Source organism: Pseudonaja textilis, chromosome Z, assembly GCF_049901715.1.
Source record: "Pseudonaja textilis isolate UNSWEBS1 chromosome Z, rPseTex1.2, whole genome shotgun sequence".
Taxonomy (NCBI): domain Eukaryota; kingdom Metazoa; phylum Chordata; class Lepidosauria; order Squamata; family Elapidae; genus Pseudonaja; species Pseudonaja textilis.
The window spans coordinates 75,215,441-75,234,342 of NC_142008.1; the positions used below are offsets into that span (position 1 = coordinate 75,215,441).

Below are 18,902 nucleotides of genomic sequence, written 5' to 3' on the forward strand. Positions count from 1 at the left end.
TTATTTCATTTCTAACTCATTACAGTATTCTACTGTCACAACACTATCTTTTGTACCTTTGCAGAATCCTCACTTTTAACTTAATTTAACCATTCTCTCTGTTTTCTAGCTGAGCAAATACCTTTAATCCTAGTACATTTCCCCTTTTTCTTTATTTCCTGTTTTTGTCCCTCATAAGTTCTTTCCCTTTCTATCTTTCCCCCTTTTTCTCATCCCTTTTTTTATACCCTTCTCTGTCTAATTTTATCTTCTGTAGTTTCCTTTTCTGCTTCTCCTTGCTGTTATACTTCTTTTTCAGACTATTTTTCTTTTTTGGCTTTTCCCTTTGATCTCAAACTTTTAACTCTTTTCCCCGCTTTTCCCCTTATTACCACACTTCGCATTATTTGATTGTAAATGGGTTCTTCTTTGTCCCACCCTTCTTCTTGCTCTTAAAGCTTTTCCTTTTGCTTTTCATAGTTCAGGATCTCCATTTCAAAAAATTCAAATCCAAAGCATCTTCCTCCCCTTTCTGCATCCTCCTTCTGTTTTTTAGGACTCATCTTCAAATCCAGCAGGAGTGATGGCATTTTAAACACTTTTGAACAACCACCTGATTGACTTTAAGTAAAAATAGAAAAAGAATAAACCAATGCCAAAAACTTTTTTTTAAATCACCAAATGATCCCAGACTGTTCCTTCTTGTTTCTTTCCTTTACTTTTCCTTTCCATGGGTTACTGTATCTTTTAATAAGATTTCAGTTACAATGTATCCTCAGGAGTCTTTTCAAAGATTCACTGTTAATCCTCTTTATTTTTCCAGGTGGCACTCCATTTTTCCATTATTCCAAGTCTCACCCTTTTGCCTCCATTCTTCTCCTTTTTAGGGCTTTAAAATGACCAAGAAAAAAATCTTTATTCTCCTTTTGACACTTAGATTTCAGCTTAAGGTTGCCTATTAGTGTCAAAATAGATTAACATAAATTTCTTTCCATACCATTTGTAATTGTCAATATAAAGGTAAAAAAGGGGGGTTTAACCTCCCTTTCTCTCTCCTTCACCACTTAAAGATCTTCTTTCAGAAGTATCTCTCTAGATACTTTTAGATTCAAGGTACCTTGCTTAGATGTTCTCTGTTGTTTAGCCCGGTCTGTCCTGCTTTCCTCTTTGTCTTCCTCCTGTACAATCTTATCCAGTTGGGTTCTTCTTTGAGGTGGCCATTTCTGACCACCACTGCCACCGCCTTTAGGGAAGGGAGAGATGCAGCTCTCCTCCACTCGGCAGCTCTCCCTCCCTCTTCACCACCTCTACGGGATGGCTTCAGCCCCTAATCCAAAGGATCGGGGTGCTCCAGCAGCGAGCACAGATCGAAACCACGCACAATCACGGATTTCAGTCTGTTGCTGACAAGACCCAAACCGGAAGTCCCAACCTTAAGAACATCTTTGATTTTATTCCAGAATTCTAGCAGTTTACTATCAGTGAAGTTTAAGATTTCAGAATAATTCGTATAAAGCCCAGTCTAGCACACTACTAATGAAGAAGAAAAATAACAGCTCTCAAAAGAAACCAGCATGGCAGCATAAAAAAATCTCTGATAAATTGAAAGCCAAAAAGACAAGTATAAAAAGTGGAAAGAGGAGCACAAACTAAGGCAAAATATCAGCAAACAGCCCAAGCCTGCAAAGATGAAGTGAGGAAATCTAAGCTCATAATGAACTAAGGCTTGTGACAAAAGTAAAAAATAACCCCCCAAAAGTTTCTTTCAACATGTTAAAAACAAGGAAAAAGTCAAAGAAATAATTGATCTATTGGTGGGAGAAAGTGGCAAGAAGGTGCCAAGCAATAGGGAGAAAGTATAATGACTTAACTCGTTTTTTTGCATTCATCTTTACACTAAGGGAAAAAACAGTCCAACCTATCAAAAACAGCACCGCAAAAAACAGATTAGGAATACAAGTTAAAATAGGGAAGAAAATGGTGACTGAGCACCTCTCCACCCTAGATGAATTCAAATTACCAGGACCAGATGGATTACACCCCAAGGTTCTGAAGGAACTGGCAGACATGATCTCAGAACCACTGAATTATATCTTTCAAAGATCCTGGTGAACCAGGGAACTGCCAGAGGACTGGAAAAGAGCTGATGTAGTTCCCATCTTCAATAAGGGGAAAAATTAAAACCAGGAAACTACAAACTTATCAACCTGACCTCAATACCAGGGAAGGTTCTGGAGGGGAAAATCAAGCAACAAATCAGCAAACAACTAGAAGCAAACAAAATAATAACCAAAAGCCAATATGTGTTTATCAAAAACAGATCATGCCAGACTAATCTTATTGCATTCTTTGACAAAGTGACAAAATTAGAGGACCAGAGGAATGCTGTCAACATAATTTACTTGGACTTCAATAAGGCATTTGATAAAGTTGACCATAACCTACCACTTGATAAGATAGAAACATGTGGGTAAGACAGAATCATCAACAGGTGGATTCGTAACTGGCTGACCATCTTCACTCAATAGATAATCCTCAATGGAACTACATCTAAATGGGGGAAAGTATGCAGTGGGGTACCCCAAGGTTCTGTTTTAGGCCTACTACTCTTTAACATCTTCATCAACATTTTGCATGAGGGGATAGATGGGAAGCTCATCAAATTTGCAGATGACATCAAGCTAGCAGGAATAGTCAACACTCCAGAAGATAGGCTTAAGTTACAGAAGGATCTTGATAGACTTGAACATTGGGCACTATCTAACAAAATGAAATCCAATGGTAAAAAAGTAAGGTTCTACATTTAGGCAAGAAAAACAAAATGCACAGGTACAGTATATGTAGTATCTTGTTCAATAGTAGTAACTGTGCAAGGGATCTTGGAGTCCTGGTGGGCAATCATTTAAATACGAGCCAGCAGTGTGCTGTAGCTGCCAAAAAAGTGAACTATTCTAGGCTATATAAACGGAGGGATAGAATTAAGATCATACGAAGCATTAGTACAACTTTATAATGCCTTGGTAAGGCCACACTTTGAATACTACAGTTTTGGTCGCCATGATGTAAAAAAAAATGTTGAGACTCTAGAAAGAGTGCAGAGAAAAACAACAAAGATGATTAAAGAACAGCTGCTGGAAATGGCTATGTCTAGTCTGGTAAAAAGAAAGACATGGGGTGACATGATAGCAGTGTTCCAATCTCTCAGCAGCTGCCACAAAGAAGAGGGAATCAAGCTATTCTCCAAAGTACCTGGGGGTAGAACAAGAACAAGAAGCAACGGGTTTCCACCCACTAATCAAGGAGAGAACCAACCTAGCACTAAGGAGAAATTTCCTGATAATTAGAACAATTAATCAGTGGAACAACTTGCCTTCAGAAGTTGTAAATGCTCCAAAACTGGAAATTTTAAAGAGAAGATTGGATAACCATTTGTCTGAAATAGTTTAGGGTTTCCTGCCTAAGCAAGGAGTTGGACTAGAAGATCTCCTTCCAATTCTGTTATTATATTTTATTCTTCTTGAAAATGCTATGTATATGCTCAAGATCATATGGAAACTGGCTGCCTTTTTGTTTTCATTTATCTTGATTTGTGGCTAAATTTGAGCAATTCATATTCTCTGGTCAAGTCTTTCTAATATAATTGAATTGTTCCACCTTTTACTATCACTAATTTAGGCTTTTTGATTTTTGTGTATTCTGTCTTCTAATGTCTGTGCATTTAGATATCATTTTGGTTGTTTCAGGGTTGCATTGGCAATGAAGAAATCATTGATCGGTAGAAATTGAGAAGTTGTCCCCTGCTTCATTTCTACTTCCTATGTTGTAAAAATTAGCTATATTTTCGTCCTTACTATTTCCAACTTTGGCATTCTAATCTCCAAATACAAGTAGGAAATCTTACTTGCATGTTCTGCTGATTTAAAACTTGATAAGAAAACTCACCGATCTCCTTTTCTGCATTTTCTGTTTGCTTAATCTAGAATATCATCATATTAGTTGTCCATCAGTTCTAATTAGTACCATTCACTGACTTCAGTTTACCCAAGTGCTATCTTTGCTACATCCTTCCTTACCCTGAAAAGCAATGCCTAAGTTACAAACCTTATTATCTTCAGCCTGAAAGTGTCCAGCTGCAATGACTTTCAATCTATTGATGAGTAAAATTCAGTATGTACTCAAATCACTTCATCTTTCTCTGTATTGAATTGTATCACATTAGGTTTCATATGTTCCAAGTTCACACTGTAATTTTGTCTTTTCAGCTTCAGATTTTCTTTTCCTGCTTAGCTGTATCAGCAACCCAAAGGCTCTATGACAAGGGTATAAAACTGGCAGCCTGCATCATATGCAGGCCATGCCCACCCCTGGCTCCACAAAGGCAAAAAAAGTTGCAATATGTCATGTGATATAATGTGACATGTTCGAGTTTGACACCCATGCTTTATGTCATAAACACAATTCATGTCATACATTAAAAATAAGAATTAAATTATAAATTAAATTAAAAATTAAAAATAAATAAAAATAAGAGTGGTCAATGCCTGAAATACTCTACCTGACTCTGTGGTTTCTTCCCCAAACCCTAAAAACTGTAACCTTAGACTGTCTGTTGTTGACCTCACTCCATTCCTAAGAGGTCTTTAAGGGATGTGCATAAGCACACCAACGTGCCTACCATCCCTGTCCTAATGTTCCCTTTTATTTGTATCCATTTCGTGTATTAATAATCATGTTTATACTTATATCTGTTAACTAATACATTCTCAATAAATAAATAAATAAAATAAACACAATTCATGTCATAAACACGATTAGTACTCCAAAATATATTTTGCTCTTCCTCAGTTAGCATGCTGAACACCATCCAATCTGAGAAGCCCACTGTATGATAATATATCATTAAATATTATTTATCTATGTAGTTTTGATGATAAAATACACATGTGAATTACCTCAGACTTCACTTACACAGTATGAAATGATGCCTTAGCCAGTGTTACTAAACTGACTGTCTGCCTCCAGGATCTTTTTATACATTGCTGCTAATCCTGTAGAGAATTTTTAATGGTTTATACTTCAAGTGCTCTTTACTCAACACTTCTTTTAATATCTTTTAACACTACAAACTGAGGGAGTTTACTGGAGGGTAATACATATAAAGATTAATTAATTGAATTAATTGAATGTTTTCTAACAATTCTGAGCTTAAATACAAGATTGGATTTCCCTTTTTGCATTTTCTGAATGGGAGAAAATGGAACATTTTTATTTCATGATCTTTAAAGTATTCTAACACTAAATGTATATATTTCTGTTCTTATGTATTCATAGATTATGTTGAAAAGAATCCATTTTTATTGCTTCATTTTGGGCATGTGGCTGTTTGTACAAGCAAAAGCAAATGAACATTGTTGCTTCCAATTTTTGCTACATCTATTCTAAACATTTATATTTTAAAAATATGGTTGGTTAATTTTATTTAGGTTGGACAGTAGGATTCAATATTAGCTACACTTATGTGAGTGATCCTAGAAATTGTTTCAATTCCACTGTTCTATAAGTCATTATACTCAAAGCATTTTAAATAATAATTGTTTCTGACAGATGATTGTGTGTTACAAATTATTTATTTCAATTGCTTTCCACAGCATTTCCCATTCCCCTCCCATTTCTCTATGAATGGGCCCACAAAGATAAGTTGCTATTAACAAACAAGGACAAAATGGATCATCTAGTTGAAAAATGTGTAGCTGTACATATGCACAGCAGAGGTGGTATTCAGCAGGTTCTTGACCAGTTCTGGAGAACCCCTAGCGGAAATTTTGAGTAGTTTGGATAACTGGCAAATACCACCTCTGATTGGCCCTGCCCCCATATATTCTCTGTCTCCTGAGTCCCAGTTGATCGGCTGAGTCTTTTTTTGTTGGCCTGCACAGGAGAATGGAGCTGGAAATCAGATTAGTGGGGTGGGGAAGGAATGGAGATTTTGCAGTAGCCTTCCCCTGGAGTGGGGTGGGAATGGAGATTTTACAGTATCCTTCCCCTGCCATGCTCCCCAAGCCACACCACCAAGCCATGCTCACAGAACTGGTATTAAAAAAAATTGAATCACACCATTGATGCACAGGCAAATTATAATTGGCAATGCCTTAAATATTACAGAGATTATCATTAAATTTTTATTGAATTAATAAGATATTCCAAGGTTAAAGTTGTGATGCTGCAAAGAATCTACTTTGGATGATTATCTGAAAAGCATCATTGAAGCAACATTATGCAATATATTCAGGCAATGATAATTCATAATTCTCTTTTGAAGTTAGAATATATATAGAAAAATGTATTTAAATCTGTAAGAAAAGAAGACAAATCTAGGAAAATTATAAATGAGCTAGGTAAATCTTGGTGATACTATTCCCAATATTTTTTTAAATTGTTCTGTTCAATAATATGAAAATGTTTCATCAATAGAGCCTATTTAAATATGTTAAATCCAGAAAGATTTCTCTGAAAGGTATTGCCTCATTGAGGAAATAATTTATTCATAGGAAAAACTTTACTAGCTGGGAAAGCAATTATGTGTATGAATGTGTACTATAAAGTATCATAGATAGAATTAAATTTAAGCTTATTATTATTACTATTTAAAGTGAATGTAGGGAAGTTATAAACAAAAATGTGGGCTGATTTCCAATTATGAGTCACATTTATTCAGTTTCTCTACTAATTATTAGCATCTCCACCTCAACCAGCACGTACAGAACAGAAACTTTTTGTATTACTAACTATTGTTTTAAGCACTGCCATTTCCAAGGCAGCCTTTTTTCTCTTCACCTTCTGTTCTTATTTTCTTTCAAGGTTCTTTTCTTCTTCACTGCAGCTCAACTGCTCGACAAATTTGTTTCAAGCCTTTTAACCTCTGCTGGCAACAGCCTCTGGCCAATGATACCTCAAAACCATAGCTCTTCTGTTTCTCTAGAAATGATAAATGATGAAATTTATTTTAGCCTCTAAGTTCTGCCCAAATTACTTTTATTTCTATTCAGAATTATTTCTGCAAAAGACATTATCTTTCTTAGCTACAGTAACTTACTAGGCTTACTAGGCTTACTATGAAGTAGCAATTTATATTTTGATTTTTCTCAAAAAATAATTGAGTGCAAAAGAAGTCATGGGCTGGAATAATACATTTATTATTTTTAAATGAAAATTTAGAAATACTCATAATCTGAATGAAAGAAATTACATATGAGAACAGTTAAGTATTTTTGTGCTTCATCTTTTGTAGAAATATTCAGTATTGATGGCCAAGATCAAGATGCCTGGTGAATAGTTATTTTTATTTTATTTTATTTTTATTCTAAGACAATACAAAAATACAAGATGCATTAAAACAGAGTATTATGTTCTGGTAATTTTTTTAATTCTTTGTAAACTAGAGCGCATTATCACTGTGTACAATTCTAAATTTTAAATAGGTTTAAGGTTAACAATATACTGTGTTTCATTTCAAGATGAACTGTTTAATATATTCACTTATACCAGTTTTTCTTTTGGGATACCTGTCAAATGTCTTCACCTTAATACCTCCCTGAATCTTCATAGAACTGTCAAGTTTTGTAAGACATTTGTATGTTATTATAAACAAACAAATAGTCTTGAATCTGAATATGGGCCTCCACAAAGAGCACAATTAATTAAATATGAATTGTCAGGTACTAATATAAATCCCATATGAAAACCAGGCTTTGTCTTAAGAAACCATGACTCATATTTCACTATTCTTTCACTGTCTTGATTTGTAACAGATACCTTTGAGCCACGGTCTCTAAATCATTCCAGTACCAAACAAACAGCTTTGCCTATTTCATTTGCTTTTAATTGATTTTAAGTTAATTTTTAAAATGAAGACATGCTAATGGCAGCCTCAAGTAAATAAGAAGATGACTCTGAATCCTATTGAGTCCAGTGCTTCCTTTGCTTGCTAATTTAAAAATGCTTTGTGATTGCCCGCACCCACTGTCAGCCTTTCAGACTATAGGCAATTCAGTAAAAAAGATGCTACCATCCCTGTCCTATTGTTTCGTTTTATTTTTCTTATATGTATCCATTTCATGTATTCATAACTATGTTTATACTTATACCTATTATCTTATAATCGCTTGACAAAATCAAATAAAGAAAATAAATGAATAAATATAAGCTTTAGTTGATATAAACTGTAATTAAGAATATCTTTAAAAATCTGTCCTTACTGCTGTCTTATACAAAAGAGAAATAAGATGAAGCAGTGTTGAGGTTTTTTGTCTTAGTGAATTTATTTCCCATGCTGAGGTCATGTTTTACTCTTTGCATATGTTCTCAGAAGTTATCTCTGGGTTCAAAGTTATTTAGAAAAATACTAAATATAAATAATTGTATATTTATATTTGAAAATTATGTTTAGAATTCTGGAGGATATACTTATATTTAAGCAATAGAAATGATATTCCTATAGTTACCCCTGTATGAATTTGTACATTTCATAAATATTTGTGTGCATATGTATGTGTGTAGTTCAGAGGTGGTATTCCGCAGGTTCTGACCAGTTCTGGAGAACCGGGAGCGGAAATCTTGAGTAGTTCAGAGAACTGGCAAATACCACTTCTGACAGGCCCTACCCCTATGTATTGTCTGCCTCCAGAGTCCCAGCTGATCAGCTGGGTCTTCACAGTATCTTCCCCTTGGACTGGGGTGGGAATGGAGATTTTGTACTTTCCTTCCACTGCCATGCCCACAGAACCGGTAGTAAAAAAAAATTTGAATCCACCACTGGTATAGTTATGTATAAGAGAACACTTTTGATTTCAGGAAGATTTAATTATTACTGTAAAGTACATTTTTCTGTGCTTAATTTGGGCTTATATTTTATTATTTTGTTGGGTTGTGTGATTTATCTACTTATTAGATTTAATGGGATTTTAATGTGATTTTATAGTATTAGTATTTACCTTGGGGGTTGGGGGGTTTATAAATCACTTTGGGAAAACCTCTTTTGAAATGCAGTACAGATATTCTTGAAATAAATAACCAAGTACAATAAAAATAAACAAATGAAAACCAACTCAAAATAAAACAGTCCAGTACTTACAGCCTTTGTTTAATGCTATTTGAAAAGCAGTTTAATGCTATTTGAAAAGCATACTAATAAAGCTTCTAATCATAGAAGTTAGGCAACTATTCCAAAGAAATAATATTCTAAAATATTAATGTTGTTTTCTTAATTGCTTTAATTGCATTTCCTTTAAAAATATGTTTTCCTTTGTATCAAATTAATATGATGCTTACTGATGACCAAGCAAATAGTTAATGGTATGAAACATCCTTACAATAATGAATAATGAAGCAATAATGCTTTTTGTTATTGTCAATTAATAAGATGGGTCCACAATCTTATTTATATCCAATAAATATTAATATATATTTCCTACTAATTCTACTGATGCCTAAATTATGTTAAATCAATTTCTGTGATAAATCCTCTTTCACATTTCATTTTTTGTGACTTAGTCTCTGCTCTCCATTTTGTCTTCTTCCTTCCTCCAGCAAACCGAGATAAAGTATAATAAAGAATGGTGCAAGAAATCACCCCCACCCCCACCCCCAAATAAGCATGTACTAGTTAAGCAGTAAAACCCAAATATAATTCAGCATGAGAGCAGCAATTAATTGCTTCTCCAATGGTCAAGTTGCAAAAGAACTAGTCTCCACACATACAAAATGATTGTTGGCTGGCTTCCATATGAAATAGACCTTTATTCAGCAATGTCTCCAGCACAACTTATAGAGTGGAATGACTGATCACTGTTCCTGGCAGGTTGAATTCTACATGACATTATCAAATATATTTCATTTGATTTTTCAGTCTCAAAACTGTAATTGAACCAATCTGTTAATAGCTGTACTGACAACAGGTTTCTATGGAAGTGTTCCTCAACATTTCTCCCTAGTAATCTCATACTTTTGGGGGGGGGGGCAAGAATGGCCCCTGTGACACCACTGTTCTGCAACCTGCATTGGTTGCTGATCTCCTTCTGGATGCAGTTCAAGGTGTTGGTGATCACCTTCAAAGCCCTTCATGATTACTTGAGGTACCATCTCACCCTGGTGAAATTTGGCCTTCCCTCTTGTGACAGCAAAGGAGACATGCTGTGGATACCATCAACCCAATTATTCTGGATGGCAATGTCCAGGAGGCAGATATTTTCAGCTGTTGCTCCTGTCTTCTGGAACATCTTGCCTCCTGATGTGAGGTTGGCCCCAACTCTGATATTCTTTTGCATGGGCTAAAGACCTGCCTCTGCCAGTTGGTCTGGGCCCTAATGGGGGAACAGCAGAGTGGAGATGGTTGATCAAGCAACAACAGATCTTGCCCCTCCCCCAATTCCATCTCTCCCTCTCCACAATCCCTTAATTTTTAATATTGATTTTAATGTACTCATCTTTTAATATAGATGTATTTTTATGTCTTTAAGCCACTCAGAGTTACCTTATAGTAAGATGGTAAATGTAAATGAATAAATTTCAGCAACTTAAGAAGTATGGATTTTAACTGTATTCTGGGAGTTGAAGTCCATGCCTCTTAAAGGTGAAAACATTTATGTAAGGGAAAGATTGTCAGCTGTTAGAAAACAACATCCTCGAGCATAGTTCAATCCCAGGAGTGGTGAAAAAAATGGAAGCTTATACAATGGCAGATCTAGATCAGGGGTCTTCAAACTTAACAGCTTTAAGACTTGTGGACCAACTCCCAGAATTCCTCCTCCAGTCATGTTATCTCAGGAATTCTTGGAGTTGAAGTCCACAAGTCTTAAACTTGCCAAGTTTGAAGATCTAGACGATCAAAGGCAGCAATAGAATATTTTAATAATACAGTGGTTAGAATACATTGCAGGCTGACTCTGCTCACTGTCAGGAATTCAATCCTGACTAGCTCAAGGTTGACTCAGACTTCCACTAAACATCTTATTATAAGTATGTTTGAGTTTTATTTCTTTTCATTACATAGGAGAAAAGATGCTGGTCTTTTATCTTACAAAGATCATTTACCTATCAGTCAAGTGGTAGTTGGAGATATTGCTCGACCAGGTTCTGATGCCAAGTTAACTGTGGGTTCTCTGCGTTGCTATGGAGACCGTAAGTAATTACTACTATTATTTTGTGTTAAAACCTCTTCTCATTCTGCTTCTCATAAAGCAACCTCTGCATCATCACTGAGAGAATTGAAGGTATCAACATCCAGCTATCACTCTTGCAAATGAGGGTGGATTGTAATAACTCAGTGAGATCTTACAATATCTGGGAGACACCCACATTACAAGAGAATTATATCAAGACCAAAAATATCTAAGACAAGTTTTCAGCTTGATAAAGGCCTTTAAGATGTTTTTACGTGATCTATATCAGGGCAGAGGTGGTATTCAGCAAGGTCTGACCAGTTCTGAAGAACCGGTAATGGAAAATTTTGAGTAGTTCTCTGAACTAGCAAATATCACCTCTGATTGGAGATTTTATAGTATCTTTCCCTTGCCACGCCCACAAAGCCATGCCCATAGAATCGGTAGTAAAAAAATGTGAATCCTACCACTATATCAGGGGTGTCAAACTCTATTTCATTGAGGGCTGCATCAGGGTTGTGTTTGATCTTGGGCGGGCTGGGGGGGCATGGCCAGGGTGGACGTGGCAGCTCAACATCACTCGTGTCGGCGCCTGTGGTAGCCTAAGTGCTCTGCCAGTGAAAAAGGGCTCTCAAGCTCAGTTTTTGGCTGCAATGGCCTGCTGAAAACCTTTGCCAGCAAAAACGGAGCTCAAGAGGGTTGGCCGTGGCCCTCCCGAGCTCCATTTTCACTGGCAGAGGCACCGCAGTCCAAGACTTCCAGGGCAACCCCATGGGCCGGATCTAAGCACCCCATGGGCTGGATCCAGCCTCCAAGCCTTGAGTTTGACACCCCTGATCTATATTAAAATATATCAATAACTTTTATCAGAAATATTTATAAAGAATTATTGTATGCTGGATTTCTTCTTAAGAGCATTCATGTTTATTATGGAACCAATTACATAACTTGGACTATTCAATTAAGTATAGGTGAATAGTCCAAATTATCCAATTGATTAATATACACAGAAATACAACCGCAGAGAACTTTTAGTATCTGTGATGCTGCTGAATGCTGCTATTAATGCCATTAGCACTACTATTTGTATTGCAATGAACTAACTTTATAGAGATATAAATAGTAGCATTTTGACTAAGTTCATAATCGAAAACTTGTATATGAAGTTAACATCAGTGCTGCTGGGTATAATTGATGTTAATAAAGGTTAAAATCATTTTGCAAATCAAAACTGTCTTTTTAGTATGAACTTGAAGCCTAAATAAGGAAGCGTAAATCTCTGACCTGTTATTTTACTTGGCTATGTATTGTATACAAATCATATGCAAAGCAGAGCTCACATTTTCTTTCTTGAAAAATAATTTCCTTGTTTTTGCCAGTGTTACCCAACATAATTATGCACTTAGTAGCATCAAGAGTTTCAGTTTTTATTGTACTGTTTCTCATCCTAAACTGAATACACTCATATACACATCACTTTCATTTAAAATTTAAATTGAATAGCAGGATAGGAGATCAGGTTTTACCAGAATGCTTTTATGCTTTTTAATTATATTTTAATATAATTCGTTACGTATGATTAATAATTAAAATTATAATGATTATAATTTAATTTATAATTAAATTCATTTTGATTACTTCCTCTACCTACTTTGTATAGTGTCTATTTTATATTTTAGTGGATATATTTTAACATGAATTCATTCTTTCCTTTATTTTCTTGTGTTTATTGTTAATCACTCAGAAAGCTATGGCTATTGGGCAGTTCAACAATTCTAATGAATAAATAAATAAACCCTGGGCTGCATTCTGATGGTATCAATCATTGCCCCCATAAGCTGTTGGGTGCTTAGTAACCTACTAACAAGACATATTGTTGCAAAGATTAACCAGATGTGAGATTATCCTGCAATATGTAGGCGATAATGTATAGTCACAGGAACAGTCCCTGGACTATGGTTGAATATTGTAGCTTGGAGCCAAAACATAATGCTAACCCCAAGGTTCAATGTGTTCCTGCCTATTGATATTGATGACACATAAATTGTCAATTAATCACAGAAATGCTAAATAACATATTTCAGTCCTACTATTTTATGACCCTGACAAAGCCAACCTAAAGGAGTTTGACTAGAAATACCACTTAAATATTTTGACATAACATTTATTATTCAGGACTGCAATGTGATATCGAGCATGACTTTTCTGTATATTTTTGCTTCAAGCTTTTTTTAACCTATTCAAATTTAAAATGTGTGTTTAGAAAATATTTTTTCTACCTCATCCATCTGTCCTTTGCTATAAAAACAATAGCATTGTTCCGTATCATCACTATTTTACACATTGTGTTTTATATACACATACTATTTTTGAAAGGATTGTACTAAAGGTGAAATCAAATCAAAACTGATAATTAACTTCAAAATGATTAAATAATTTTCACATAATATACCATATTTTTCTGTGTATAAGACACACTTTCCCCCACCCGCAAAGTGGGTAGAAATGTCTGTGCATCTTATATAGCAAATGTTGCCAAAGGCCCGCCTATCTGCCAGGTCAAAAATGGGATGCAGAGGCCAAAAATGGAGTGTACAGAGGTGTCAATAGGCAATGGCCATCCCTGCAGCCTGAAACAACTGATTGTTGAGGCCAATCCAACCGACAATCAGCTGCTTGTGCTAATCAGGCTGTGCTGAAGCTGACCAGGATGTTTGCTATTTGCTGCAAGGAGGCACATTGCTGGGAGGCAGAGGCAGATTTTTTTTTCTTGTTTTGCTCTTCAAAAGCTATATGTGTCTTATACTTCGCAGCATCTTATAGTATGAAAAATATGGTACTTTTCATGATGGAGTATAAATTAATACCTTTCTTTTAATTTTAAAACCATTAGCAATATACTTTCAATTAAGATACATCATTATGTGATCATTTTTCTTTACATCTTAAAATCGAACAATGTTAACTTGTTTAATGTTACTGGATCTTTAAGAATGTTTCTGTTTTACAGAGAAATATCCTCTACGGTGTTTTTTCTAAAGTTTCTGTCTTATTGGGTGGGGATGTCTTGGGGGAATTGAGTTCCTTTTTCATCTTGCTGGCTAACAATGTTAAAGTTTTCCACAAATAATATTACTCACTATTTGTCATGTGTCATTCAACTTTGTGCCAGCTGTCTCACTAGGTTAGACAGCAAAAGAAACTCCTGGGACTTTTTTTTTTTTAACCAATAATATAAATTTACTGAAAATTCCACGTGGTTACAGGAGTTGAAAAACCAGTTCTAACAATTTCACATGAAAACAGCATAGGAAATGTTCCCCTTTTCCCTTGGACTTCCCATTGTCCATTGTCCCTCAATCATTTGCACTCTTTGTTTTGAGACAATCTGTCTGCCTCAGACTTCCCCAATTAGTGGCCTTGAAGTGTTGGGTCTGTGTCATACTTCCTTCAGCACTCTTACATTCCAAATTTCCCTCCCAAACCTCCCTTACATTCAAATGCCTTCCTTCCCCACTCCCCTTACAATTATCTGGTTGCAAGTATGACTTCAGAGCAAGTCACCCATGACAATTTGCTTAATTGCAATACAAGGTTATTTGTTATTCTTTCATTGAATTTGCCATGTGAGTATAGTAAAAAATGTATTTATTTTAGAAATTGGTATTAAACCAGTAATAAAAACAGTTCACAAGTTCATTTATTGTTTTTATTTAGGATATTTTCATATTAGTTTAAACTGGAAATAATTCCGTGATAGAAAAAAACTAACCCGCTAACGTTTTGATCCATTTGTTCTTATATTTCAAAAAGAATAAGATTTATTTGTATAGGAATGTTTGTTTCCCCCTTCCTAAAATAAACCATTACATGAAATTATGTTACATGAGCAGAAAAACATGTACAGAACATTGTTAGATATTTCATAATTAGTGATATTATACATTTATCAGTTCATAGATAAATTTTGAATTGGGAAGCACACTTATAAGATAACATATAATATAATAGCTAAACAATTACAGTAGGTAAAGTGTATTGCTTTTAATCAGATGTTATTGGGGAACTAAACTGGATATTTACTATGTGATTATATAAACTGCTTTTTTGGAATCACATCTGTAGTCCTGCCACACAATTGTGGTACAAAAACTCATTCTTGGAACAGACAGTTTTTGTTTCTTTGTTTACTTCTAAGTCTTTTTCTTTAAGAGCACAACATTTCTGCTGATATATCACCTAAAAGGTACAATTCAGCCAAACTTAAATTGTTAATATTCCATAGTTATTTATGAAAAAGAGCACTCTCTTTTTTCCTAAAAACAATAAAAAATAATTATATTAAATTAAAAATTAATTAATTACAATTATTTAATGCAATTAATTTTGCCTGTCCATTAAGTATTAAAAATAGTTCAATTTTAAAATTAAAAATTGCAAATGATGTATGATATGGGGTGTATATAAAAACCTATTTCTCAATTCCATTTAAGAGAAATTCAAAAAATTCTGAACTCTTTTGGCACATGTGGATTTAAGTAGAGTTTATTCATAAATATCATTATATTCAGCATGTTGTTGATCTTGAGGTAATCATTGAGGCATGAGTTTTGCCACACAGCTTATTTCATAGAGAAAAATAGTGAGTAATCTCCCTTTTGTAATATGCACAAAAAGGAAGTTTAGGCCTTTCTTATTTTTAAGAAAGATGTATACAACTTCTTACATAATCCAAAAATCAGCAGCCTCTTCCATTGCTGGATATCATCATGGAAATCTACACAATACTATATATAACAAATTAAAACTATAAATAGTTTTCTAGGAATGGTTGAGTTCTCAAGAAGCTGTAGCATTGTTACTTGAAAGATATTTATAGAAGTCCTCTGTCAAAGGCTTATGCGCATGGCATATGCAAGAGGATGTCGTCCCTTGTTTCTCACAGGACTAAAAACTCCTTGTTTGTTGCATTGTTGTGAAGGCTGGAGCTGGTGAGGCAGAAAATAAGGGTTGAATATGTGACCATGCATTTCAACAAAAAGATGAATTGGGTATAGCTGATACCAGCCTTCACTCTATCACCATTTAGAAATCTGTAAAATTATTTTTTAACCTAATTTTTACATGTTAATAAAATTGACACTAGCAGTATTTAGTTTTCATCTTTTCATCATGTTTTTTTTAAATATCTTGCTTTAGTTGCCAGAGCAAACCTCATCCCAAAATGCAACTAATGGAATGAATATGTTTGGACCAGTCACTGACTCTCAACTCAACTCACAATTATTAGCTTTTAAGCAGAATCTTGCCTCTTAAAGTTTTTTGCAACTTATATAAATGATTTTTGGATCCCAATTTGCAAAAAAATGTTATAACTCTTTTGGATCAGATTTCACCTTTTGTATTTACGAGTAGTAGCTAATAATTTCTATTATCTGGATACATAGAAGCTCTGTAACCATGAAAGATGTATGGTTGCTACCCTCCAGGAATCACTACTACTTTATAAACATATTACGCAAATTACAACACTAACACAAGACATTGAAGCTAGCTTGGATACTACAGAAAGAGATGTAGTTGCAATTGTGGCAAATATCAGAAAGATATATAATTGTCCCTGAAAGATGAAGTACAAAATAGTCTAAAAGCCTCCAGAATATTTATCTCATTAATCACTAAACTTTAGCTTTTTATATTATTATTTTTAAGACTCCCAACTATATAAATAGACAATTTAATTAATCCAAATATTACTGAAGCTCCAAATATAGTGGCTCAATGGTTAGAGGCTACTTCTGCTGGTTACCTGCAATTGGCAGTTCAAATCTTACCAGGTTCAAGGTTGACTCAGCCTTCTATCCTTCCAAGTTGGGTAAAATGAGGACCCAAATTGGGGGAAAAATGCTGACTCTGTAAACTGCTTAGAGAGGACTATAAAGCACTGTAAAGCAGTATATAAGCCTAAGTGCTATTGCTATTGCTATATTGTTCCAAAATGTAACCCATATATTTATGAGTAACAAAGATACTAGGTTCAGAAAGGAAATGAATTCAAAGTGACAAACATGATGATGTGATTTCATTAAAATATGCATGCAATATTTTTATTAGAGAGATTATATCATTGCATAATGCTACATGTATTCATTCTGAAGTAAATCCATATAACTGGATAAAAGGCTGCTGCTTTAATTACAATGTAAATTCATCCTTATGTTCTACAGTAACGAAATACAAATCATAAAGCATATTTTTAATGTTTGCTGCTTAGTGCATTGTTGCCTTCTTGCTTTTCTTTTTCTTTATTTTCAAAGAAGAGAATTATTTATTCAGTCTTGATCTAAGAAATAAATAATTGAAAGAGGAAGAAAATACTGCACAGTATTTTTAAGAGCTGCCAGTTCACTGAAGGGAAATTTCTGCTGTTGTAATTGTAGAATTAGATTTCAAGATGGTACTACAGTTTTTATAACTCTGTATTATTTTTTATAATACATGACCCATAGTTGCTATCACAGAGAAATAGAATAGAATATTCCTTGTATTTTCTGAATAAGTAGCAAATATTACATTATTGCATTATGCAGAACCATAAGTCAATGCCTCTTTGACTGGATTTAATAACAGTTAACTTGACATAAATATTCTTGATAATTTCTTAATATTTGCTCTCAGTCTGTTCTATGAAAGTGAATTTCTGAAGAAAAATGAGAATGATAAATTGCTTTACATGCCTTCTTTGTTTTTAATAGATTGGTATTTTTAGTTCCTTATCTATCTACCTATAGCTGTGAAAAGTAGTTTTGGTGGTTTATTGCAAAAAGCCATAGATTCAATTTTGCCTTTAGAAACCTGTCTTCAGTCAACTTCCAAAATAAAAGTCCATATCTCTGAAATTCTCTGATATGAGCATAAATTATTTGGCAACTTAGCTATTTATGATTATATACAATATTAAAATGCTTGGTGAAACAGTGCATAAAGAGGCAAAACTTTGTAAACAAAGATACCTCAAGTAGACTAACTTACAGGATGCTGGGACCTATTACTTTGGTAATTTGGGGAAGTTGTAGCTGTTTCAACAGGATTGTTGCTTTGGTCACATGATCCTTATTTTCAATCCTCCTTATATTTTCCAGCCACTCATGGAAACCCGTGCTCCCTCCCCCAAACAGCAGCAGCTACTTACCTATCTTTTAGGAAGGCAAGGGAAAAGAAGGGAGAGGGAGGAAAAGCATACACATACAGTGAATGGCACAACCAAGTAACTGGCATTATGTAGAGGAACATCTGCAGTGTTTGGCTAGATTCTTCTAAGTCCAGATAGGATATTCCATAGGTCATAGAGAATAACAGGGCTAAGATCCTATGGAACTTCCAGATTGACAGAAATACATATATTAGGCAATCAATCAGATATTGTTGTAGTAGACATGGACTAGAATATAGTAGTGTAGAAACAAGTGTAGAGGTACCAAGTGATAGCAATATCAGGAAGAAGTATGAAAAGCTGGAGAAGCACCAAGAACTAAAGGAGAAATTCAACAAAAAGTGGAAAATAAAGACCAAATTTATCCCAGTGATGGTAGGAACATTGAGGATTGTGACTCCTACACATGGGCAATGCTCTAACAGAATCCAGGAACATTAATAAAGTTCTTTTTCTATAGTGCAGTGCTAGGAAGGGGCATTGATAGACTAACGAGTGAAGTCCCTTTCTAAACACACTGCAAGAGAGTCCAACATTGGGATATGACTCCACTC

The 18,902-nt window shown here is 34.6% G+C and overlaps 1 protein-coding gene across 1 annotated transcript in view; it reads left to right on the forward strand.

Annotated features, from left to right (window-relative positions):
• The window catches only part of CNTNAP2 (contactin associated protein 2), an 850,526-nt gene that overhangs the window by 679,532 nt on the left and 152,092 nt on the right, over window positions 1-18,902 (forward strand). The window contains exon 15 of the mRNA XM_087917173.1: window positions 11,027-11,154. Within this exon, the coding sequence (XP_087773299.1) occupies window positions 11,027-11,154 (128 nt within the window). The remainder of the gene's footprint in view (window positions 1-11,026; window positions 11,155-18,902) is intronic.